The following is a 23,864-nucleotide window of genomic DNA, read 5'->3' as shown; positions in this document are numbered from 1 at the left end:
ACAATTGACATGAATTTTTAACAGGGTGTTTTTATTCACAATTAGGTATTTATGGCAGCCTGGGAGACAAAAATGGTAATATTTTCCAGCTTTTGAGGAGCTTCAGATAAGGCAGTCTTTGTATAATGTGCTTTTAAAGTCATTCTGCACTGAGCAAGTCTCATGCTTTCTTATTCTTCATGAGCTCCTCTGTGCAGAGAGCAATGCCAGCTGGAGGTTCAAAGGACAGGGTTGCAGCCTGCCTAGTTCCTGAAGGATAAGGAAGGGATATTGTACTTCTCTTCCACTCCTGAACTCCCAAATCCTGGCCTCAAAACCTGCTGATCTTTCAGGAGCTGGTGGAGGCCAGATGTACGGAGCTGTGTGGGAGCTTAGTGCCTCTGCTTTCTCTCCAAACACGAGGACTTGGGTTGCCTCCTGAAAGCTTTCCCGAGTGAGAGGGTTTGGCTGTTGTCTGGGGAACTGGTTAGCATTAACTCGCGGTGCAATTTCCTGTCACTTGTGAGATGGTGAATAAGCTGGGGAAAGTAGGTGGCCCCGCTTTTTCATATATTGTAGTGAAATTGGGATCTTTAGGATATAAAAGCGTGGAAGGTTTTCAGCCAGACTGTGATTTAAAACAAATATCTCACCACCCAGCGTTTTAGCCTAGAGGAAGAGGTTTGAACCATGTCCTTGGCAAGGGTATTACACGGCTCTGCCACTGGTGCCTTTTTTAACCTGTGTAAGACTTTTCTGCAAGAATTTGAGGTGCAGAACCTCATCAGAATGAAAAAGACGTTGTCCATCTTTACTTTCACAGGTGAAACAAATGTTTTACTCACTGTGAGTGGGATGGGTGAGTGACTGCGTTTGGTTACAACCATCAGAAACGCTGAAAAAGCCTTGGGTGAGGGAGCAAACGAAAGGCTGGAGCTGTATCATTGGGCAACCATTTGAAAAGATCTCTTTTCTCTCTTCAGACCAAGTCCGAAACAGCTACTACATTGGTGCTGACGGCTCTCTCAGACTGATGCTCGCTAACGGCATGGAGGTGGCCCTGCAAACCGAGCCGCATCTGCTGGCTGGCACCGTCAACCCCACGGTGGGGAAGAGGAATGTCACCCTGCCCATCGACAATGGCCTCAACCTCGTGGAGTGGAGGCAGAGGAAGGAGCAAGCGAGAGGGCAGGTCACCGTCTTTGGACGTCGGCTGAGGGTAAGTGAGCAGTGTGAGCAGTTTGGGACTCCATCAGTCCCCAGTCTCATGACAGAAAGGGACGAGGATGATTCGTGTTGTCTGCAATAGGGATGAGGCTGCGGGACGGAGAACCAGCTGTGTTCATCCTCAGTGACCCAACCTTTATGACTTGACTATATCCTCATGCCTCCTTATGTGCTGACATTCTCCTACCCATCACGGGCAGCATTGCTGATTTGCCTACAAGTCCTCTGCGTCACTGGGAACGTGTGACCTCCCGTCAGACACCGCGGGTTTAACCATCAGGTCAGGCTGTTTAAGCAGGCAAGGAATGATCATAACTATAACATACTGCACCAATTAGTGTAGGTATTTTCTACCTGTGCTGCTGACAGTAATAGGCCTGAGCATCAAAAGTTTTGTTAGCATATAAGGACAGGCTGAGAGAGCTGGGGGTGTTCAGCCTGGAGAAGAGAAGGCTCCAGGGAGACCTTAGAGCTCCTTCCAGCCCTTAAAGGGGCTCCAGGAGACATGGGGAGGGACTTTGGATCAGGGAGGGGAGCCATAGGATGAGGGGGAATGGTTTTAAACTGAAAAAGGGGAGATTTAGATTAGAAATTAGGAAGACATTCTTTACTCTGAGGGTGGTGAGCCCCTGGCCCAGGTTGCCCAGAGAAGCTGTGGCTGCCCCATCCCTGGAGGGGTTCAAGGCCAGGTTGGACGGGGCTTGGAGCAACTTGGTCTAGTGGAGGTGTCCCTGCCCAGGGCAGGGGGGTTGGAACTGGGTGATCCTTAAGGTCTCTTCCAACTCTAACCATTCTAAAATTTATGACTACTGTTCACTAGGCAGACTCAGAAAAATCTCTACGTTCCTGAAACTCGCCAATCTGTTGAGCCTGTTGTAGAGCTGGACTCACAGGACACAGCATCAAAATTGCCGTTTTTCCCCAAAAGTGTTATAAACGGCTCCAGCCTGATGGTACTTTCTCCTCCAGGAGCGCAGGGTCCTTTCTGTGCTTGAGACTGATGTGATTTGAAAACATTGTTCCGCACAGCGCACCGCAGACTTATCAGGGCTGTTTAAAGTTCTTGCCCGATAAGCCTGTAATTCCTCTGCTAACTGCTGGCAAGGCTGGTGTCTTGTAATAGCAAGTCCTGCACCGTCACCTTGTACCTTGCTAGCCTCAGAGTCACGGGCTGATGAGCGGTTCCTGGGAAGCTGCTCAGCACCTGGCAAATTCAGACCCTCTGAGAAAAAACGCTTAGTGCTGTCTAATGCCACCACAGCAAAAGGTCTGCAGCTATTTATTCGCACTTAAGCTTTGCAGGAAATATTAATGCTCTGGTTTTGGAATATGTGTTTCCCAGTCCTTGCTCCTCACCTCTCCCTATTCCCCGCGGTGTGACCCCTGCCACCACGGTGTGATTTCTTCCGTCTCTCCTCGCTCACACTTGTCAAGTATTGCTCTTCACCCTCTCCAGCCCAGCCTCTGCTCTTTTCCCTTTACATTAATAACCTCATATTTTGTTACCAGGAGAAAAACCGCAAACAGTAGTGAAAGCTGAAGCTGCTTCCTCAGTGGGAACTGCTGTACATCTGCAGATCAGTTGCCATCAGCCTTCTTGTTTGGTTTGTCTTGGGTATTTTATTTTATTTTATTTTAATAACTAATGAAATTACCAGACAGGCCTTCTTCTGAAAGGAGAGAGCCTCCTGAAATCTGCAGCTGTGTCACAGCTATTTGGTGTTCAAAGCGGTTTCCACTCATTTAGCTGCAGCTCAGCTGCCCGTGTCAGTTTTATCTTCCAAAATTTTCACAGTAGATTCAAACACGCAATGCGTCTTTGTTTTAGATTGTACTGCAGTTGGAAAAACACTTGCAAAATGAGTTTTTAGGCTGGTTACTTGTGTCTATATCTGTGTATACTTGTGCCTATAAATCTGCCACTGTTTATTCACATTTTGAGCCTATCAGGGCCCTTGTAGTGTAGCAGAAGAGCGTCTTACATGCTTGAAGGACTCAGTTATGGCTCTCTTCAGGGGTTCAAAGTAGCTGTACGAGAAGTTTTAAGCTGCCGGTTCGTACCTGCATGGCAGCATCTGCACCCCGGAGACATAAACCTGCAAGGTGCTAATTGCCTCCCTGGGGATTGCCCGACATTTAACATATTCTGTGTGTCATGTTCTCCTCTTCCCTCGTACTGGTAATTGCTGCTTAGGGAAGTTAAGTTCAACACAGTTTTGTTCATTTTGGGAAATGTTACCATTTTCTGCCATATGTGAGTAGATCACCACTTTCCCTCTCCCCTCACCCCACTGCTCCCGTGAGGCAGCAGTAAAGACACGGTGCTCCGTGGGGAAAGACCATGCCCAAAGAGGCTGCTGCATCGCTCCGTGAAGCCTTTAAGATGAGGAGAACAGGATCTGACCACTGTAAAAGAGGGAGTTGCCCCGAAACCAACATCCTTTCTGCTGCCATTACATGAATCCACATTTTATGAGTTGTGGCCCTTCCTCCCATGATTGCAGGGTGTCCTTGGGGACTGGTGACCTGATGCCATGAGCTCGACCAGCTCCCAGCATGATGAGGCCAGTTTCACAGCTGCTTCCTTGACCCTCCAGAAGAAATAGTACAATGCACGTGTTCCTTTATTGCAGGGATAAGGCACAGGGCAGGGACTTCTGCATGGATGAAGGGGAAGGAGCCAACCCTAATGCCTTTTTCCCCGTCTCATCAATGCTGACCTGGCTCTGCACTCGGCCAGGCAACAGTAAAGCAACACAAATATATTAAAGCAGCCCCTTTTCCTTCTCATATCCCAAACACCCCACGGAAAGTTGCGATGCTCTGATCCAGCCACCCAGCAGTGAGATATCTCTGCAAATTGGCTGGCTACCAATGAACCCATCGCTGGCCAACGGCAACACAGTCTCCATCTGCAGTGAGAGCGTTCGGTAAACTCTGCTCCAAGGAACTGAGCTCTCTCCTTTTTTTTTTTTTAAAACAAACTTGAGTTTTTCAATAAAGGATGTAAAATTATCTCTGACAGTAGAACAAATAGGACAGCCAAAAGAGACAGAGCTGCTGGCTCAGCTCTTTTATTTATTTAACCATGGAAACTCCTGTTGTAATTCACTTTGTTTTTCCCAAGACCGTGGCAGCAGGTTAATGGTGGCATCAAGACCTGGTGTCCCAGACAACCCCAGAACCAGCGTGACCGGCGAGGTCTCCTGGGATATTCTGCTGACCATTCCTGGTGTGTTGACTAACGGGGACAGTCCAGCATCACCTTCACGATTTCTGCAAGGTGTCGAGGTCTGGATATGGCCACCCCGACGGTTTCAGCAATTCACTGGGGAAATTGCTTTGTAGGCGGCCGTTTATCACAGGGATGTTGTTGGCTCCTGGAGTTCTCATTGCAGATGTATTGTTTGCCCTCCTCTGCTGAAGGTTGCCAGAGTGTTTTCATGAGAAATCTTCCTTTTTTGTGCTCTTGTGCTCCCAGGGAGATCAATGTATGTTGTTTAATTATAATTTAAGAGCTCCATAAGAAGCATTGGAGAAATCAGAGATGGTGGCATGTTTATCCTCTTGCTTTTACAAAGCGAGCTAAGGGATTGAACAGAGTTCTGTGGAATTTGAGTTTGGGGCTAAATTTTGTTTCTCACACATTACAGAGGAGAGGTCAATTACACTATGAACTATGGATTTAATTTTAACCTGTCTCAGTCCTGTGCTTGTCAAACACTCTGAGAGGCAAAAGCTTTTTGCAGGAGTTTTTCAGACCCTGTTCCAGGATAAGGACTCCGGGATGTAGGATGGCACCTTATTTAGCTGCACACCATAAAACACAGTTATTGGACTGAAGCCTGCAGCCCTGTCAGTGCTGCTGCAGAAAATTCACTTCTATTCAAGGCATGCCCTTGAACAAGGATGAAAAAGATTTAGCCCCTGTTCAGAGGCTGTCTGGCAGGGTAGGGTTCACTTTGCCCGTCACCTTGAGGGGCAGTTGTTGGCACTGCAGCACTTCTCGGGGAAAACAGAGATTGCATGGAGAGGGCAGGAGAAAACAAATCATTAGGAAAAAAAAAAATCATGAAAAGGGAGACTGGTTCCAACTAGACCTGCAGAAATTGCTTGCCAGAGCATGGGGAGGGTGGAATGACTTAGGACACCAGTAATGGGATGCAGAGATTTGGACTGAGTTTAAGAGCTATCCTGGGACCTGTTATTTGGTCCTTCCAGCACGGTGAATGGCACCGCTGCTGGCGTACGGATCAGGGAGGCCACTTTCAGCCCTGGAAGAGCTCTTTCCAGCTCTCTTGGCAGAGACCAGGAGCAGGAGCAGCTGCAGCTGCCGGGCTGGAGCTGCTCTGTGCATAGGCGGAAGGCAGAGATGCTATTCCTTCCTGCTTTGCTATTTTTTTTTATTTTTTTTTTTTGGCAAGCATTTGCCACTTCTGTTTCTCCATTTATAGCAGCAAGCACCTACGAGAGATCAAATTGCTCTGTTAGTTACATATGTGCATCTGTACTTAGAGTTTTGATACCTTTTTAATTGATACCTTTTTAATTATTTCCCAGCTTGCCTGTTACAGTGGGCTTCTGGCTGATTTGCTCTTTCTCCCATCGCCCATTTACATTCTATTTTACACATACTTAATTGGGCCATTATCTTCTTTTCCACAATGTTCCTTTCCTCAAGTCATACCCGCCTTCTACAATTGTTATTCATAAATTGAAAATCATTGTTGCCGTTGCCTCCTCTTACATCATCTTCACACTTACACCATGGCACCGATTCCTTCTCTCTCTTCTGGCCACGCGCACCCTCAGCTCGCTTCCACATTTTCTCAGCTGTGCTTTTGCCTCTTCCAACCCCAGTTCCTGACATGCCGCCTTTTGAATTCTGATTTCTCGGTGTCCCCGTTCTCCAGGTTTCAGCACAGACATCTTCCCATGCAGCAGTCCTGCCTTTCCCTCTCCTGTTCCGCCAGGGCTGAGGAACCCCTTCTCCCTTGGTTCCACCCCATCCTTTCTCTCACTGTTTAGCTCTCAGATACTCCCACGTCCCTCAAAACATAGTGGGAATTCAGTCATACACTCAAAAGTAATGGCCAAGATCAAAGCTGGACCAGGGCTGAGAACAATACTCAGATCAGGAGTGTTGGCTTTACTCAGAGCAGGATAAGGCATTGTTTTTAACTTGATCTAAAGACCTTGCAGCAAACAGAAGTTTATTGACTGCAGCCGAAGGGCTGCAAAGGGAACTGAAAACCAAGTCAGCCATTTGGAGTTTGAATTTCATCCGATAAGAATCTTCACCATTCTACAAAAGAGGGGTTCGCCAGCTGAAAGAGGTTTGAAAGTGGTGGGATGAAGAAAGAGCTGTCCTCACTGGCCCACATACTGGGATTGTGAGTTTTTGGTCCTTGCGCAGTACTTCGCTGCTGTGGTGATGTGGCTTTGTAAGGCTCCTTGCACATGCGGCTAAACATCAGTTGTATTATCAATCAGCTCCTTTTTGTATTGCTGCACGCTACAGTCCCTGAATCAAAATGTATTCCTGCTCACCTTTGAAGTAGATACCTTTGATCTTTGGAAACGCAGAGGCAGTGGAGGTAACAGGAGTGTAATTATGCAACACCGAATAACCCCAGGACAATGGAGCTAAAACTCCATCTCTCACAGAAAAGTTCCTGCTCTGTGTAACATCTACAGTGGTCAAGGCTTCCATATTTCATCTCAGGGGAAAGGCTTAATCTCCAGTGCATGCAGCATATTCAGTAAACTCAGAGAAAAGCTCTGATTTCCACTATGTTGACACAACATCCATCTTTTTTTCTACAAGTGTTATTTTTTGATGTGCATGAAAGCAAAAGACTATATATCCTGGATTTCTTGAAGGCTTTCAACACAATTACCCACAGCCTCCTGCTAGAGAAACCGATGGGTTACGGTCTAGGCAAGTGGTCTGTGTGGTGGGTGGGGAACTGGCTGATGGGTCACAACCAGAGGGTGGTGGTCAACAGCTCCTTTTCAAATTGGCAACCTGTCACAGGTGGGGTCTCCCAGGGATCGATACTGGGCCCAATGCTGTTTAATATCTTCATAAGTGATTTGGATGATGGGACCAAGTGTACCCCGATGAATTTTGCTGATGACACAAAAATGAGTGGGGAGGTGGACACTTTAGAAGGGAGAGACACCCTGCAGGAAGATCTGGAACGCCTGGAAGAGTGGGCTAACAAGAACCTTATGAAGTTCTACAAGGACAAGTGTAAGGTCTCACACCTGGGAAAACATAATCCAAGAGTGCAGCACAGACTGGGATCTACCTGACTGGGGAGCAGCTCTGCGGAAAGAGAGATGGACAACAAGGTCAATATGAGTGAGCAGTGTGCTACTACAGCAAAGAAAGCCAGCAGGATGCTAGGTTGCATCAACAAGAGCATCACCGGCAGAGATAAAGAAGTCGTTATCCCACCCTATGCAGTGCTGGTCAGGCCACACCTGGAATACGGTGTTCAGTTTTGGTCTCTACTATACAAAAATTATGTGGACAAGTGGGAGAGGGTCCAGAGAAGGGCCACCAAGATGATCCAAGGACTGGGAAGCCTGACACATGAGGGAAGGCTGAGAGAATTGGGTTTGGTCAGCCTTAAAAAAAGAAGGCTTAGGGGAGACCTTATCACCACGTTCCAGTATTTAAAGGGTGGCTACAAAGAAAATGGAGACTCCCCTTTTACAAGGAGCCACATGGAAAAGACAAGGGGTAATGGGTACAAGTTACTCCTGGGAGATTCCCATTGGACACGAGGGAAGTTTTTCACAACGGGAACAATCAGCCTTTGGAATAATCTGCCCAGGGAAGTGGTGGGTTCCCCAACATTGGACACTTTTAAGATTTAGCTGAACAGGGTGCTGGGCCATCTTGTCTAGACCGTGCTTTTGCCAAGAAAGGTTGGACCAGGTGATCCTTGAGATTCCTTCCGCCCTGGTAACCTATGATTCTGTGATACTCCAGGTTTGATAAGCAGAGTACCTCACAAATATTTCCCACAACATCTTCTGAAGGCTATAATAACATCTCCTGTAGCAGTCCTAAGGCTAGACTTGGCTTTTACTAGGTTTTCCTTCACCACGCTGATGTTTCAAAAGTACCCTCTGTTTTTCTGCTTCTCTCCTCAGAGAAGTCAACAGATGCAACGTTAGGACAACTCCTTGCTTTGAAAATTGCTCTTATCCAGACACAATGAACAGCTGGATACTCTCCAGTGTGGTCTAAAGAGGTGTTTGGTGAAACAAGGCTAGTCTTTGTAACTTAAACTGTTTCCAAGTTTCCTAATTCTTTGTCTCTTTCCTGTAGGTTCACAACAGAAACCTGCTGTCCCTCGACTTTGATCGTGTAACAAGGACAGAGAAAATCTATGATGACCACCGCAAATTCACGCTCCGCATCCTCTACGACCAGGCAGGGAGGCCCAGTCTCTGGTCGCCCAGCAGCAGATTGAATGGGGTCAATGTCACCTACTCTCCAGGAGGACACATTGCAGGGATTCAGAGGGGCACAATGTCAGAAAGGATGGAGTATGATCAGTCTGGCAGAATTACATCCAGGATCTTTGCTGATGGCAAATCATGGAGCTACACTTACTTGGAGAAGGTAAGAATCCCCTAATTGCCCAGAGATGGTGCATTTGGTGCAAATGGGCTTTACTCCTTTGACTTCAGTACAGCTGCACTTCTTCACATCAGCTGACTGATGGTCCTTGTGGTCCAATACTCCTCTCCTGCCTACACTGAGGTGCACATAGTAACTTTAATGCCAGACCACAATAAAGCAGCTGAAAATAGCCTGAGAAGTTTCTTCCTAGTCACACTGAGAGCATGTCTTAACGCTGAGAAACTTTGGCATTTGACTTTTTTAAGTACAACATTCCTCTGCTGAGCTAGCTGTAATAGAAAATATCTTCAGGTAAAGTCAGGGGAGTGAAAAGTAGGAATTTCCAGTAGGATTTTCTGTGTGAAAACAACCCATGCAGCTTGCCTTCTTCGAGTGGCACATTCCTGCTTTGTAGGAAATAAATGTAATTAAAAAATGCAAGGCATGAATCCAGCCAGACTGTTGTAGCACACTTTGCAGTGTTTTCCATAGCCTACACTCTGTAGATTGGCATGGGACTTAAATTCTTCTGGGTATTAACATCCATCATTCCACTGCCCCGTGTCCTGTAGATCCATATACTGCATACCTGGGGCTGGAATTTTCTGTTTCTGACTTTTGCACAGAGACTATCCCTACAGCAGTTTAAGGAAACTACAGTAATATAGCTTTTAAAAAGCAAAAAGTATTGACTTGCCCCTCATATTATACAATATGTGTGAATTGTTTGTTACATGCAAAAAAAAATCCCAGAACAAATAAGCATGCAGGCAGAAAATTGCAGGAAGGGAGGAACGGAAGATACGCAGACACAGTGAATTAATTAGGCATTGGAAGGTGTCAGGGGGTACTTTTTCAAGCGTTGTTTAAGTAGCTCTACCAATTTTATTTATTTAGTCTGTAAAAGCTATTGGCACAGGGAATTTGTGTAGAGACAGCTAGCTACAGGGTATCGATTCGAACAACTGAGCATTCTGAACTTAGACCTTCCTCACTGCATTAACTGCTTCTTCCTCTGACCCACTCCTGCTTGGAGATACTCGATATGCTGTGCAGCTGCATGCCTCTCACCATTTAATCCGATGAGTGCAGAGATTTATTTCACTTGCCCTGCTCTTTGGATTGGAGAATCGTGCGGGGTTTACGAGAGTAGAGTATAATTTTGCCTGAAAACCAGGAATATAATCTATACTTTTCTCCTTCCCATCCAGTCCATGGTGCTGCTCCTTCACAGCCAGAGACAGTACATCTTTGAGTTTGATAAGAACGACCGGTTGTCATCGGTGACCATGCCCAATGTTGCCCGTCAGACTTTAGAAACCATTCGTTCCATTGGTTACTACAGGAACATCTACCGGCCACCGGAAGGCAACGCCTCGGTAATTCAGGATTTCACAGAAGATGAGCAGCTCCTCCACACTTTGTACTTGGGGACAGGGAGACGTGTCATCTACAAGTATGGAAAGTTGTCCAAGTTAGCCGAGATGCTCTACGACACCACAAAGATCAGTTTCACCTATGACGAAACTGCTGGCATGCTGAAGACAATAAACTTGCAGAACGAAGGGTTCACATGTACAATCAGATACAGGCAGATAGGACCCCTCATTGATCGACAGATTTTCCGCTTCACTGAGGAAGGCATGGTGAATGCACGCTTTGACTATAATTATGACAACAGCTTTCGGGTCACCAGCATGCAAGCAGTCATCAATGAGACGCCTTTACCCATTGACCTCTACAGGTACGATGATGTGTCAGGCAAAACTGAGCAATTTGGTAAATTCGGAGTCATTTACTACGATATCAACCAGATTATCACCACTGCTGTCATGACTCATACTAAACATTTTGATGCCTATGGTAGGATGAAGGAGGTCCAGTACGAGATATTCCGGTCGCTGATGTACTGGATGACTGTGCAGTATGACAACATGGGGAGAGTGGTTAAGAAAGAGCTGAAGGTTGGCCCTTATGCGAACACAACTAGGTATTCATATGAGTATGATGCTGATGGCCAGTTGCAGACAGTGTCTATCAATGACAAACCACTCTGGCGTTACAGCTATGACCTAAACGGAAACCTCCATTTGTTGAGTCCAGGGAATAGTGCCCGCCTTACACCCCTCAGGTACGACCTCAGGGATAGGATTACTAGACTGGGGGATGTGCAGTACAAAATGGATGAAGACGGCTTCTTGAAGCAAAGGGGCAATGATATTTTTGAGTACAATTCAGCTGGCCTGCTCATCAAAGCCTACAATAAAGCTAGTGGGTGGAGTGTCAAATACCGCTATGATGGCCTAGGAAGGAGAGTCTCTAGCAAAACCAGCCATGGCCATCACTTGCAGTTCTTCTACGCAGACCTGACCAACCCAACCAAGGTCACCCATTTATACAACCACTCAAGCTCTGAGATCACCTCCCTCTACTATGACCTCCAAGGCCACCTCTTTGCGATGGAGCTCAGCAGCGGTGATGAATTCTACATAGCCTGCGATAACATTGGCACTCCTTTGGCTGTCTTCAGTGGGACTGGCTTAATGATTAAGCAGATACTGTACACGGCATATGGGGAGATCTATATGGACACCAATCCCAACTTCCAGATCATCATCGGCTACCACGGAGGACTGTATGATCCCCTCACAAAGCTTATCCACATGGGACGGAGAGACTATGACGTGCTAGCGGGCCGGTGGACAAGTCCAGACCACGATATGTGGAAGCATCTGAGTAGCAATAACATAATGCCTTTCAACCTGTATATGTTCAAAAACAACAACCCCATTAGCAACTCTCAGGATATCAAATGTTACATGACAGGTAAGACATTTAAATTAATTAACATATTCACAAGCTTGCCACCAATGACCACTTCTTTCTCAGTATCCTGGTCACCACGAGTTTTCCCAGTGTTTAATATAATGGACACAAGCCTTTTTTGCCAGTTGACCCCTATGTCCAGGGTATGTTTAATTCATTAGCGTAGATGGAGATTGTAATTCCCAAAGCTCTTTCCTTTTCTCTTCCTTGGTGTTTGTTCTCTTTATTTTACTTCTAGTTTTTCGTTCCCGCCGCTATCCCAAGTTTAGCTACGAATTAATGTCCTGATAACCTTTCTCTTTGTAGAGGGGCAGCTGTTTACACAGCTTTGCCTCGAGATTTATTTGCAACTAAACAAATGACATGCAGATTTGTTTTAGCAGAATGGCAACAGCACCTTAAACCTTTAATTACAGTCAGCCGTTTCCGAGCACACTACACTAACCATGTAGTTCAAAGTTAATCCGCCCCACAGAATTAACAGTTTCCACTAAAAGTCAATAAAAGCAGGTGCGTTAGACTCAAAGGCCAGATTTTAGGGCATACCTACCCCACAGCTCGGCGTCACCTCTGAACTGCTTCCCCTGGGACTTTGTAAAGTGGCAATAACATGAGCCCTATGTATTGTTTTTTATACAGCAAATCATTCTGTAGGTTAAATGTCCTTCCTGTATTCATACTTTGTGCAACGTTGGTAGTGATGTTTGAGAGGACTCTTTTGGTGAGGCTCTTTTCTATATTCTTCCCATTGGAAAACCAGGTGAAACAATCACAAATTAAACGTACGTACTTCTTAAGGCGATATAATTAATTTTTAAATGCCCCTGCTGCATCTATCACACCTTTCTCATATTCAACAATATTTGCATTCCCCTAAGTTAGGAGATTGGCTTAATAGCAAAAAAAAAATGTTACAAAATAAAAATCCTGGGTTGTTCTATTCCGCTTGTTTTTCTTCTGCAATAATCCTAACGATTAGATTGTATTTTTTTTTAATGAAAAGCTGTTTTCTCCAGAGCTGAGAAGATGATGCCATGAGGGAAGTAAACTATGCCAAAAGACGTGGACTAAAATTCTGTGTGTTGGCCTCACTCTGATAATTAAGGCTGGCAGGGAATTCTTTGAGATAACTTTTCCTATCAGAAAATGCTCATTTGTCAAAACTGAATTTGTTTATGGGAGAAGGTTGAGCTTGAGAGATTTCTCTGCAGAAATGCTGTAAACAGCTCTCAAAATTGTCTAAATGACAAATTCCAAAACAGCCTAAAAGAAAAATTCCTTTTTTTGGTTTTCAACCTTTTCAAGTTCAGTGTAAACTAATGCTTGAAAACTGGAAAAGAAAAATTAAGGAGTCAAAATCAAAATGGAAGATCTTAATTCGAAATCGTTGTCTTGAACTGATCTAGTTTTTGAAGAGTGGCTTCATGACATATTAACGGATTTTTATTTTCACGCTCAAGTTAAGACAGGACAAAAATTCCCATCCTGGCTTGGAACAGGTGAACAGTTTCCCACCCAGCTCTGATGATTACATCAAGATGTCCAAATCTGATACTTTAATTTTTTTTATGCACCGAATAACTGTTTCCACTGTCTTAAAAGTTCTGGTTTTAGTCTTTTAAGAATACAGAGCCCAAATACATTTTTTTAAGTTCCTCCTCTCCCAGTGCATGGAAGAAACAGGTCACGTAGCGGGATGAGTGCCGTCGCGCAAGGCTGCTGCTCGGGCATTTCTTTCTGCTGAAGCTTTCAGGCACACCATGGACGGGACCTGCGATGAGCGTGTCCTTGTCATCATAACCAAATCAGCCCAGATTCGGGCAGAGGGAACCTCTCTCTGTCCCTCCTTCCCTCCCTCCCTCCCTGCCCCGGGACGTGTTGTCCTCAAAAGAGCTCAGCACCCAGGACACAGGCAAACGACGCACGCGTCGGTCTCCACCGATGAGGTTTCTGAGCTCGTGGGTACAAATTGGAGGCGTGCGGAGGGGAGAGCAGAAGCAGGTATTTACGTTTTGAGAGGCCCATTGTCAAACATGAATATTTTAGCGATTGTACACTTCATGGCGCAGAGCTCTGCTGCCAGCTTCAGCTATCCTGATGGATTGAACTGACATTTCCATTACATGTGTCTGCATTAAGCACTCTTTTTCTTTGCCCTCAAATGAATTTACTGCGAAATGTGTTGGCAGGGTTACTGTAGCTGAAAAAAACCTCTGTGATGTGAAATGTACTTTTCTGTCAAAAAAGTTGTCACTGCCTCTTGGCAAATGAGTATTTTCCCCTCTGTTTTCTCAGCTCCACACCTTCCTCCCATGTTTTTTGGGTTTGTTTTTTTTTTTGTTCTGGGTATTCCAACACCTCTTCCCAAAAAGAACAAACTCCTGTTTGCAAATGTTTTGAAAGTCGATTTTCTGAGAAGTAGCAAAAAAAAGCCTCTCTTGAGTCTTTCCAGACACGTTACACAGTTTTCGGCTGTTCAGCATCCCTGTTCTGTATCCTTTTTAGCATTTGTGAAGTGCTTGGAAAATGCGTCCCGCACCAATGCCGACCTTCACCGTTTTACTTTGTTCTCCTGACCACCTGGTCCACAATATGTACATCAAAGGTCTTCATTTCACGTGAGAAGGATTGGGAAGCAGGCTGGCTTAGCGCTAGGCAAAAAAAAATAATCAAACGAGCCTTTTAATTTCTTTCCCACCCCCCAGCCTCTCTGTTTCAAAGACACTCCAAAAACAATCTGTACATTGAGTGAACAGAAGTGTTTTTATTACAGAAATCCTCCCCCTTCCACATGGATTGTCGTAAGGGCTTTTTGGCCATCTGCCCAATCTCAACATTTTGGCCTGCAAGAAAACAAGCAACAGATAGTGTGTTTGTTTGGCTCCTGGTTCTCCAGTCATCTGGAAGTGCCTTATTTGCCGCTTGCATCCATAATTTCTTTTCCGACCAGCTCTTCAAAACACTCATTTAGGTCTCATGGGGAATGGAGAAAAAATATTCAAAGATGCATATTTGATTATTTAAATTGGTCCCTTTTTCAGATTGTTTCAGCAGCTTTTATTGAGTTTAGCAAAATGAAAATCAAGCCCCTTTTACGTCTGGCTTGAAGCAGAGCAATCACCAACACAATCCCAGTAACATCCAAAACACTTTAGACCGTTGGGAGCTGATATTAGTTAAACTTTACCTTCATACTTTTCTTTTTCTTGCAATTGTGTCCCAAATGCGCACCATATTGCTTGAGGACTGTAGCAGGTGTGTCCTTCTCTAGAGTTCAGTGAAGGCAAACAAGGTGAGATCATCAAGGGATGCTGATTCTGAGCAGATCTAGGAGTTAGCCAGGCTCATTATTTCCTCCAGCGGATTAACCTTCAGCTGCTATTCCTAATAGCTGTGCGATCAAAAATCAGGGAAGACTTCGCAGTCTGTACCGTCAAGTGAATGCAGGAATGATGTCCCAAATGGCTGGGTTTCCCTTCAGTGCCAGTGGTCCCCCTTTTGCATAGGACAATAGTTAATCGCTTGAAGCCAGCAGTTTTCTCACCATCCGTGGATTTTTTTCTAAGGGGTTTGTGAAAAGTACCCAAGCAAAGTAGTCTTGTATCATTACGCTTATTGGCACTATAATATACCTTGCAGGCAGTGTGGAGGCTGATTTAAATGGCGCTGTAAAAGATGACATGTGACTTTTCACTGGTTTAATACTCAAATTACACCTTCTTATGAAAAATGCCAAGAAACTCAGGACTGAGGTGGAAATGCCATGGAACAAGCAGAGGATACATCCAGAGCCTCTTCCATGAGCACCTGCTGAATGACCATGCTGTTTTTCCTGGATATCCTGGTATTCTGGCTCACGTAGCTCTAAATTTAGTCTTCAGCCTGCAGTCCCTTTGAGACGCCTCAGGAAGAGAAGTAGTGAGGCTGAGATGTCCAGGGCCGACTATAGGACTGGACAACACTTCCCATTTGGCTGGAGCATCTTAGCTTCCATTAATGTGGTGTTGTTCCTGTGCTTCTCCTGCATCACCTTAGAGCAGCGCCCGGTTCCTGCTTGACAAAGGGCAGATGTGGAGTTGGCTTTGATTTGGGCCATGTGGTCACTGCCAATGCTTCTATTTCAGAACTGGGAAACTGCAGAACTGGACTGTGGTTGGAGGTGGAAAGCCCAGCTTTGGCACATGGTTCTTTCAAGGACCATTAAGCTTTGTGCTCTTCACACAAAGCAGAACCTCATCATTTTGGCCAGACTGCTACAGTATCGGGCACCATAGGGTCCTCCTCTGTGCCGTTCTCTTGGGCAACCCTGCTTGGGAGATCAGATAACTTGATTTATGCTTCTCTTCCCTTCCAGATGTCAACAGTTGGCTGCTTACTTTTGGGTTCCAGCTGCACAACGTCATCCCCGGCTACCCCAAGCCAGACATGGATGCAATGGAGCCGTCCTATGAGCTAATCCACACACAGATGAAAACCCAAGAATGGGACAATAGCAAGGTGATCCATGCAACTCCATACTGTATCTCACACACTTAGCAGCAAACTATCCAGTTGAAATCTTTATTAAAAAAAACCTCTCTTAGCATGTTCTCCCAGATACGCTGGGAGATTAAGACAATCAGTCCCCAGTGAAATCTGCCTGAATAATCACATCTTAAGATCCTTACTGTCATGGTGGAAGAAGTTCTTTACACTGAGCGTGGTGAGACACTGGAACAGGTTTCCCAGAGAGGTGGTGGAGGCCCCATCCCTGGAGACATCCAAGGCCAGGCTTGATGAGGCTCTGAGCAACGTGATCTAGTTGAAGATGTCCCTGCTCACTGCAGGGGGGTGGGACTAGATGGACTTTAAAGGTCCCTTCCAACACAACACATTCTATGATTCTATGGTGCTTTTCTCTATGATGTTTTCTGCTGGTTGCGCAATGAAATGGTGTGTTACTGTTTCTTTCTCCCGCAAGAGGCCAAGTTATCACATATTGTAGGCTAAGTTCACGGCCTTTGCACCAAAAATTCTTGGGAGTGAAAAAAAGCAAATCTTGATACAGGAGCATTTTCTACAGAGTTGGGTTTTTTTTCTAGAAACTTAGTCAGTCTGGTTTAAAATGTCTTAAACAACAAGTCCCAGTACTTCCCTAGGAAACTGTTCCGCATTGCAGTGGGTGTCACCAGAAAGAAGTTTTAGCTGATAGTTAACTTTCATTTTTCCCTGAGTTTAATTCCAAGTCACTGTGTCCTGCTTTTAAAAACAGGCCTGCATCACAAGCCATTTTGGTAAGTGCTGGCACAAAAGTCAATGAGGAAATTGGCAAGAAAAAAGCTTTTACAGCCCAATCGTTTCCCCCTCTCTTCCTGTTGGGAATTATTCAGCTGAAAGATGCAGGCAGCGCTGTTAAAGGTCAGCACACGGCCAGGATCTGAGAGCCCTGGGTTACTCCCAGCCCTACTGCTTATTGGTTATATGACCTTGAAAAAGTCATTTGCCTCTCAGGATACTCTTTTATCGCCTAGCCTGATTTTATCCTGGGGTTGCTTTCATCTGTTTAGTCTGAATCCTCTTTAGTCTGAATTCCCACTTGCTATTGCTGTGTATTCGAACATCGCGAGAGCAGTGCGGCACCATTTGTCTGGGGAGATCAGGGTATGCTCTTAACATTTCTGCTAATGAAATGATAATGGTAGGAAGTGGAATTGATCCCAGCTGCCCTCCTAGCCTCTTTATCTACGAGCTCACTGAAATCTTGAGGTCCTGTACACGTATTAAACCAGGAGGTAAAATACAATGCCGCATCTCCCCAGCCACAAAAGTTATCACTCAGAAGTACGAACAAGGTACTGTGGGTTAATAAAAGAGTCATATGTCAGCCCACCCTTGATACTCAGCCTCATAGCTATGGTGAACACAAGCTAAAATGTACCAGCTTCAACTTCAACGAGAGATTTCTATTAAGACATATCACTTCATAATAGAGGGGGACCAAACGAACTATGCGTTTTGCTACCATGGCTGAGTTGACTCTTGAAAACCATTACACCGCAGTCACTCGGTTGTGTTTTGGAGCTCAAAGGCTCCTTTTTTGTTTCTCTCTGCCTTGGATTGAACAATAAGATGCTAATAGAGACGATTTCTCTGATGAGAAATAGCCTCAGGATTTTTCCTCCTCTCTGATGTGACACAGTCTCCCCAGACAAAGCCGTACAGGAGAAGGCAAACAGGGAAGGCTCGTTCAGAGACTGCACAAAAGATTGTCTCTAAATTGTTTTGTGCTGTAGATAATAACTCTTGCAGAACTGCAACAGGAATTATTATTATTGGTGGTGGTGGTGTTATTATATCATTATTTTATCATTTGTTCATTATTATTATTAGGCTTATTGAATAGCCAAGTAGCTTGAGTGACAGCTTGAGATGAAGACTGACACTGGCTCATACAGGCAGCTGAGCTGAAAATAAAACCAACCAGCCCTCCCTTCCGTCCACCCACTTTAGGTGAATCTGCCTGAATGAGCAATAAGAAGGAATGAAAATCTCCATATCCCTTTCAGGTTTTTAAAGCAAGGAGCTGCAGTGAGGACTGTGCAGGGACCTGCTTGGTAAAAGAGGGCTTTATGCAGCCACTGCGCTTCCAGATGAGTCACTTTACACTCACGTGTTGAAAGTGGAATTTAACCGTTGCAGGTTGTTTCATATTCTTCCCCTGTGTTATGACAGCAACAAAACAGGAGCATTTTTATTTCAGTCTGCAGTTGCAGGATCATGCTGTGATAGCAAGTGGCTCTCAAGTGCTGTAGAGCAGGATTCCCTTCCTTTCTGTCACATCCAGCATATTATAGGCATATATTTGCATAAAATAAATTCAGTCCCATATGGTACCTGAACACATTTTCTCCTAAGCCTGTCCGTGCATTCAACACTGATGTTTCACATGTAGTTCTGTTCGCTCCCAAACCTTCCAGGCACACATACGCGCTCCCAGACACGATCCAGCCCTCCTTCCTACTGCTTGTCTCTGTATTTATTGATGAAGCATGCGGAAGAAAATATAAACTCTTGAAAATTTCACATAGCAAATGACAGAATTAAACAAAGTTAAATGAAAGCACAGGAAATATTTTCAGACAATGAAACATTTTTTCAGACAATATTTTCAGATCAAACTGGGAAGTGATCTTCCAGAGCATATAGAGGAAGCTCCAGATCTTTTGTCATTGAAAAGTAGCCTGGACAAGGCACTGGACAGTGCCTATCCTGCTGGAAATCCAGGGATATTCTCTGAGTGATGAACCACAGCTTTCTTATCTCTCTGTCATCCTATCCCTGGTTTCTCTGGGTCCCATATCTCCTTGCGATAGACCCAAGTAAATTTGAGTTACTCCACTGACTTCGCTGATCAAAGCTGTGGCCCAGCAGATTGAGTCAGTTCTTTTATCAGAGAGGAATGAACAACAGGAGCACATCAGCAAAGCAGCTTACTCCCCATAAATGGCTGCTTCGTATCTCTTCAGAGTGCATAACCACAGGGCTCTAGCATCTCCTTCCAAAACATTGTTGGTACTTGCCTCGCAGGGCTGGGAGATGGGAAAGATAATTCTGATTTTGAGCATCCACCAGCTTAGAAACAGCCAGCATGTCATAAACCTTGCGCTAACCCCCTGCAGCTCTGGAGTGACATTTAAAATCCAATACTCTGTCGTGCAGCACTTTCCCCCACCACCACCCTCCTCCCTACGACCGTGGGGCTGTCAGTAAATTGTTTGTTGAACAAGTTCAGTGTTATTGGCCACCAGGGGACTCTGGGTGACCTCTGGCATATTGTGGAGCTGCTGCATCTGAATCCAATTTCTCTTTTTGGGTTGGTTTTTGTGTTTGTTTTTTTTTTCTTCTCTTTTGTCTTGTTGAACTGTCAGGTAATTGCTGGAGCCAGAACAACTCTATTTGCAGGGAGGGGTGTTTTGGAGTCAGTGCTTATATCCTTAACTACATCATATTTCTAAATACCATTCTCTCCATCCCGTGAGCACGGTGCCTCCAGAAGGGTCCTTTTTCTGCAGTGCCCATTGCATGCTGGGCTGGAGGAGCAGCTTTTGGCATCCCTTATGGAGCAGCGTTTTGGAGGCATGGGCTGCTCTGGGGTGCTCAGCCAGGGAGTGAGTGGAGGGCTGTGCTTTCTGGCAGAGCTTCTCCCAAGGACAATCTGTTGGAGGGAATGGCTCTGCCAGTGTTCATCATTCAGGGAGGACATCCTCACATTGCGGGTGCTTTGTCCTGGGCTCGGGCCATCATGCTGTCTGTATGCCTGTCCATCAGCCCCTAGTTATGTTTTGCAAAAGTAGTGGCAAATTTTCACTGGATCTGATTTGGGGAAGGGAGCTGAAGCCTCAAAGACATTAATCATAGAATCATAGAATGGTTTGGGTTAGAAGGGACATTAAAACCATTCAGTTCCACCCCCCTGCCCTAGGCAGGGACACCTCCCACTAGACCCGGTTGCTCCAAGCCCCATCCAACCTGGCCTTGAACACCTCCAGGGATGGAGCAGCCACAGCTTCTCTGGGCAACCTGGGCCAGGGGCTCACCACCTTCAGAGTAAAGAATTTCTTCCTGATATCTCATCTAAATCTCCCCTCTTCTAGTTTAGAACAGTTACCCTCGTTGTACCACTGCACTCCCTGACAAAGAATCCCTCCCCATCTTTCCTGTAGGCCCCCTTTAGGTACTGGAAGGGACTATAAGGTCTCCCCGGAGCCTTCTCTTCTCTAGGCTGAACAACCCCAAACTCGCTCAGCTCCGTCATCCCACTTGAATTCATGGTTGGCAGGTCACTAAGCAGGCACATTGCCTCCCAGCCAACCCGTGTGCAGTGTAACCATGCTGATGGGTAGGGGCTTGATAAGCTGTGGTGGTTGAAGGTCTCTTCCTGCTCCTCCGCCAGTTGCGAGTTGGTGGGGAACATCCGAATGGGGACTTATCTTCAGGCGATGGCCAGGTGGAATGGAGGGAAGAAGCTGATTTCTAAAGAGTGGTTTTGTTAACAGAGAGCTAGGGGGTAAATAAGAAGGAGTTAATGATGAAGAACATTTCAAAGTCATAACTTCCAAGCCTTTCAGAAGAAGTAGCTTTCTGTGTTGTAAGCCATATGGTGGTAAGAGAAACACCTATCTGTGTATAATGGCACAAGGATATAGAGAAATTTGGAAACATGTTCACGTATTTCACATCTTGGATCTGTGATGGGAAATTAAAGCTTTCAGTCTCACACTGGAAGGCAGTATTTAAAAACAACAGATGATAGTATCTGGCTATGGTATTTCGAATCCTCAAGAGGGGCCGGCAAAATGCAAGAGGCTATTCAGAGATCTCTGTAATGTGCCATTCTCTGGAGCTCTGTGCAGCAGCGAACAAATGATGAAGGTCGTTCTCTTCTCTCCGATGGGTTGTTGCTAGATAAAGTGAAATGTCACCTAAGGACATCTGATTAAAAAAGACTGTGAGGAAAAACAAACCCAGCATATTTGTCACTGGCATCTAGCAACAAATATTGAAATAAAATAAGTTATGAATTCCCTTCTTTCTTCCGTAAAACTGGTGTTATGGATACCTTGGTTTACAGTTGCTAAAAGCAGCAGCATTTTTTAGAGAATACCACATGCCACTGCAGCCTTGGATGGAAATTTTCTGTTTCTCTTCCTTGCCAGTTCATTAAAATGAGTTCTAAGATGAAACAGAAATGGTAATTTCAAAGTCAGGGATACACTGCCTCTTTGAACTGCATATAATCTGTTTGCCTCCACCCCCTTTATATTCCCAGCAGCACATACGAGCTAACTGTACTCTGGTTTGCCTGAATTTGTTGGGTTTTGTTTTTTCTTCCGTTGGATGCGTTTTCTTTTCCTTTAAAAAAGTGCTGTTCCCAAATACACTCTTCTATCAAAGAAATGCACTCAAAAAGTCATTTCAAAGCCATCTTGGGCTCATTTTCAAGGTAACAGAGATGTGTTTAGTTGTTGTAATAGTTTAGTGATGACGATGTTCAGTATTACAGCTTTGCACATGTCTGGTCTCCCACTTCCCTATGTGACAAAAGATGGGGAGAGCCCAGAAGGCCTTGTAAGCAGTCCCCAGTGAAAAACCCTTTGGATGTGAATTTGTTCTTGAGTAAGACACCTAAATGTAGGTCCCTGTCTGTGAATTTGGTATCCAAGCTTCCATAATAGCCAGCAGAGACCTACAATGAACTCACTCGCTGGTGCCATTTGAGATACCCTAGTGTTTCCTGAACTTCCTCATGGAAGCATGTCCACAGCATGGATTACCTGCACCCTTCTAGAGCAACACCTGGTGGCCCAGCAGGGCTCCCTGTAGCGTCAAAAATGATGTTCAACACCACCCATTTGGGTGATTTGTCAGTGGAGGCCAAAGGACAGTTCAGATGATCAGATGCTAGGAGCTAGGACTGAATTCAAGACTAAGGTGTCTCCATGACTAGGTGTCTCCATGAGTGCTAGAAATGTGCACCCACTGTAGTCTGTCAATGTCTAGTTCATAGAGGCAGTGGAGCTCACTTAAAGGGCTGTCCACCTGCTAGGCATTAATTTTAGACCAAGCTGAACACGCTGTAGGATCCATTGACTGTGTAGGATCCATTGACCCTAAAGTAGGGGTTTGATTCAGTTGCCCATAGAGGGACCAGGTAAGGAAAGTGGTCTCCAGGAAGGCAAACATCTCCCAGATCTTCTTTGGTTTCTGACTGCCCTGTGGGGATGCTGAAGGCATTCTGGGGCATCTCAGACCACACTGGGCATCCATGTATGGGCAATTGAAACGGTCCTGCAGTCAACACTGACTACGCTGTGCATGAGAAGCAGCACGGAAGGCTGGGAGAGACACAGATTAACAGGTCTCATTTTCTTTGCCAACGAAGGTGGTTCAAGCCCCTAACTTCACAAACCTCCCACCTACAGTGTCTCTAAGCGGGCACACAACTCGGTGTCAAGAGATTCCTAATTCTGTGGCTTGAGTCAGACATTTTATCTGTGTTTCAGCCACCAGGAACGGTGCCAGTGACAGTCCTGCAGTTGCACATGCAACATGAGAAATGCTTTCCCATTATAGAGGAGGAGCTGTCCTGGATGCAGACCAAGAGGACAACAACAAGGCAGTTGGCCTGGTGCCCTAGGTGTCCTTAGGCAGGAAATGACAGTGACATTGCTGTTACATCATGTGTAATCCCTTAAATTTCCAAGTCCTGCCAGTAGCAGGGTGGGTGCTGCTTATTTTCTTTCTAAATGGCATCCAGATGAACAGTGGAGCTGTGGAAATTGTATGACTTCATATAATATCATGAAGGCAGTATGTAACTAGATCAAGGAAAGGTCCAGTGTTCTATTATTGGGTCATAAATAGTAAAAAAAAAAAACAAACAAAAAACAAAAAACCAAACTTTAAAAATCAGGTTTTCCTTTTATATCGGGCAATTACTGATCTGAAATGGAAAGCTATGGAGAATTTGACCATAAAATGGAAAATTGAAAATTACCTCAGGCCAGAATGTCCCAGGTACTGAGCTATGGACCTTGAGGATGGTAGATCATGGCACAGCTGTTGGCTGTGATACCTGTTGTATCACAGCTTGTGCCAACTAGGTTACAATCCTTACTGAATTAATGGCAAACCCAAGGACACCATCCACGCTTGAAACTTGTTGTCCTCACAAGGCTCCCTAACCCCATTTTAGAGTATGCCTCTACAGCTAACTAAAAGAAGTCCAAGACCAATCTCTGGCCCTGAGGCTAGGTAGAAGTGACCTGTAGAGTTAGGAAACATGTCTTGGAGAAAGCAGTTGGAGTCCAAAACCAAACCAGGAGTTAAAGTAAAAATTACCCAGTGTGAATGATAAGAGGTGCAAATACAACATCTCACTCTCTTTGGCAGTATTTGCTTTTAAAATTTTATAAAATTATATTATTTATAAAATATTTATTTTATATTTAGCAGTATAAACATGTGGTTACAAACCATATGTCCCACTTTTCCAAAGCACAGTAGATTGTCATATCATGGTGTCTTTCAGCATCAGCAGGTTTTCAGAGCTTGTTGCAAACTCACTGTTCATTTGGGATCGGAAGAAAACACAAGGGAGTGGTGTCCAGTCCTACTGGTTTGTTGGGACAACCTAATTTGGAGGTACTCA

At 45.1% G+C, this 23,864-nt stretch overlaps 1 protein-coding gene across 12 annotated transcripts in view; it reads left to right on the top strand.

The window, feature by feature from the left end:
• The window catches only part of TENM4 (teneurin transmembrane protein 4), a 530,696-nt gene that overhangs the window by 502,919 nt on the left and 3,913 nt on the right, over window positions 1-23,864 (top strand). For all 12 annotated transcript variants that reach the window (XM_074572381.1, XM_074572380.1, XM_074572379.1 and 9 more), the window contains 4 exons: window positions 963-1,198; window positions 8,552-8,848; window positions 10,060-11,674; window positions 16,029-16,171. In XM_074572381.1, coding sequence (XP_074428482.1) covers window positions 963-1,198; window positions 8,552-8,848; window positions 10,060-11,674; window positions 16,029-16,171 — 2,291 coding nt within the window. The remainder of the gene's footprint in view (window positions 1-962; window positions 1,199-8,551; window positions 8,849-10,059; window positions 11,675-16,028; window positions 16,172-23,864) is intronic.

This window comes from Larus michahellis, chromosome 1, assembly GCF_964199755.1.
Source record: "Larus michahellis chromosome 1, bLarMic1.1, whole genome shotgun sequence".
Taxonomy (NCBI): Eukaryota; Metazoa; Chordata; class Aves; order Charadriiformes; family Laridae; genus Larus; species Larus michahellis.
Note: the sequence above shows the minus strand (reverse complement) of the source record. Positions and strands in the feature narration are given on the sequence as shown.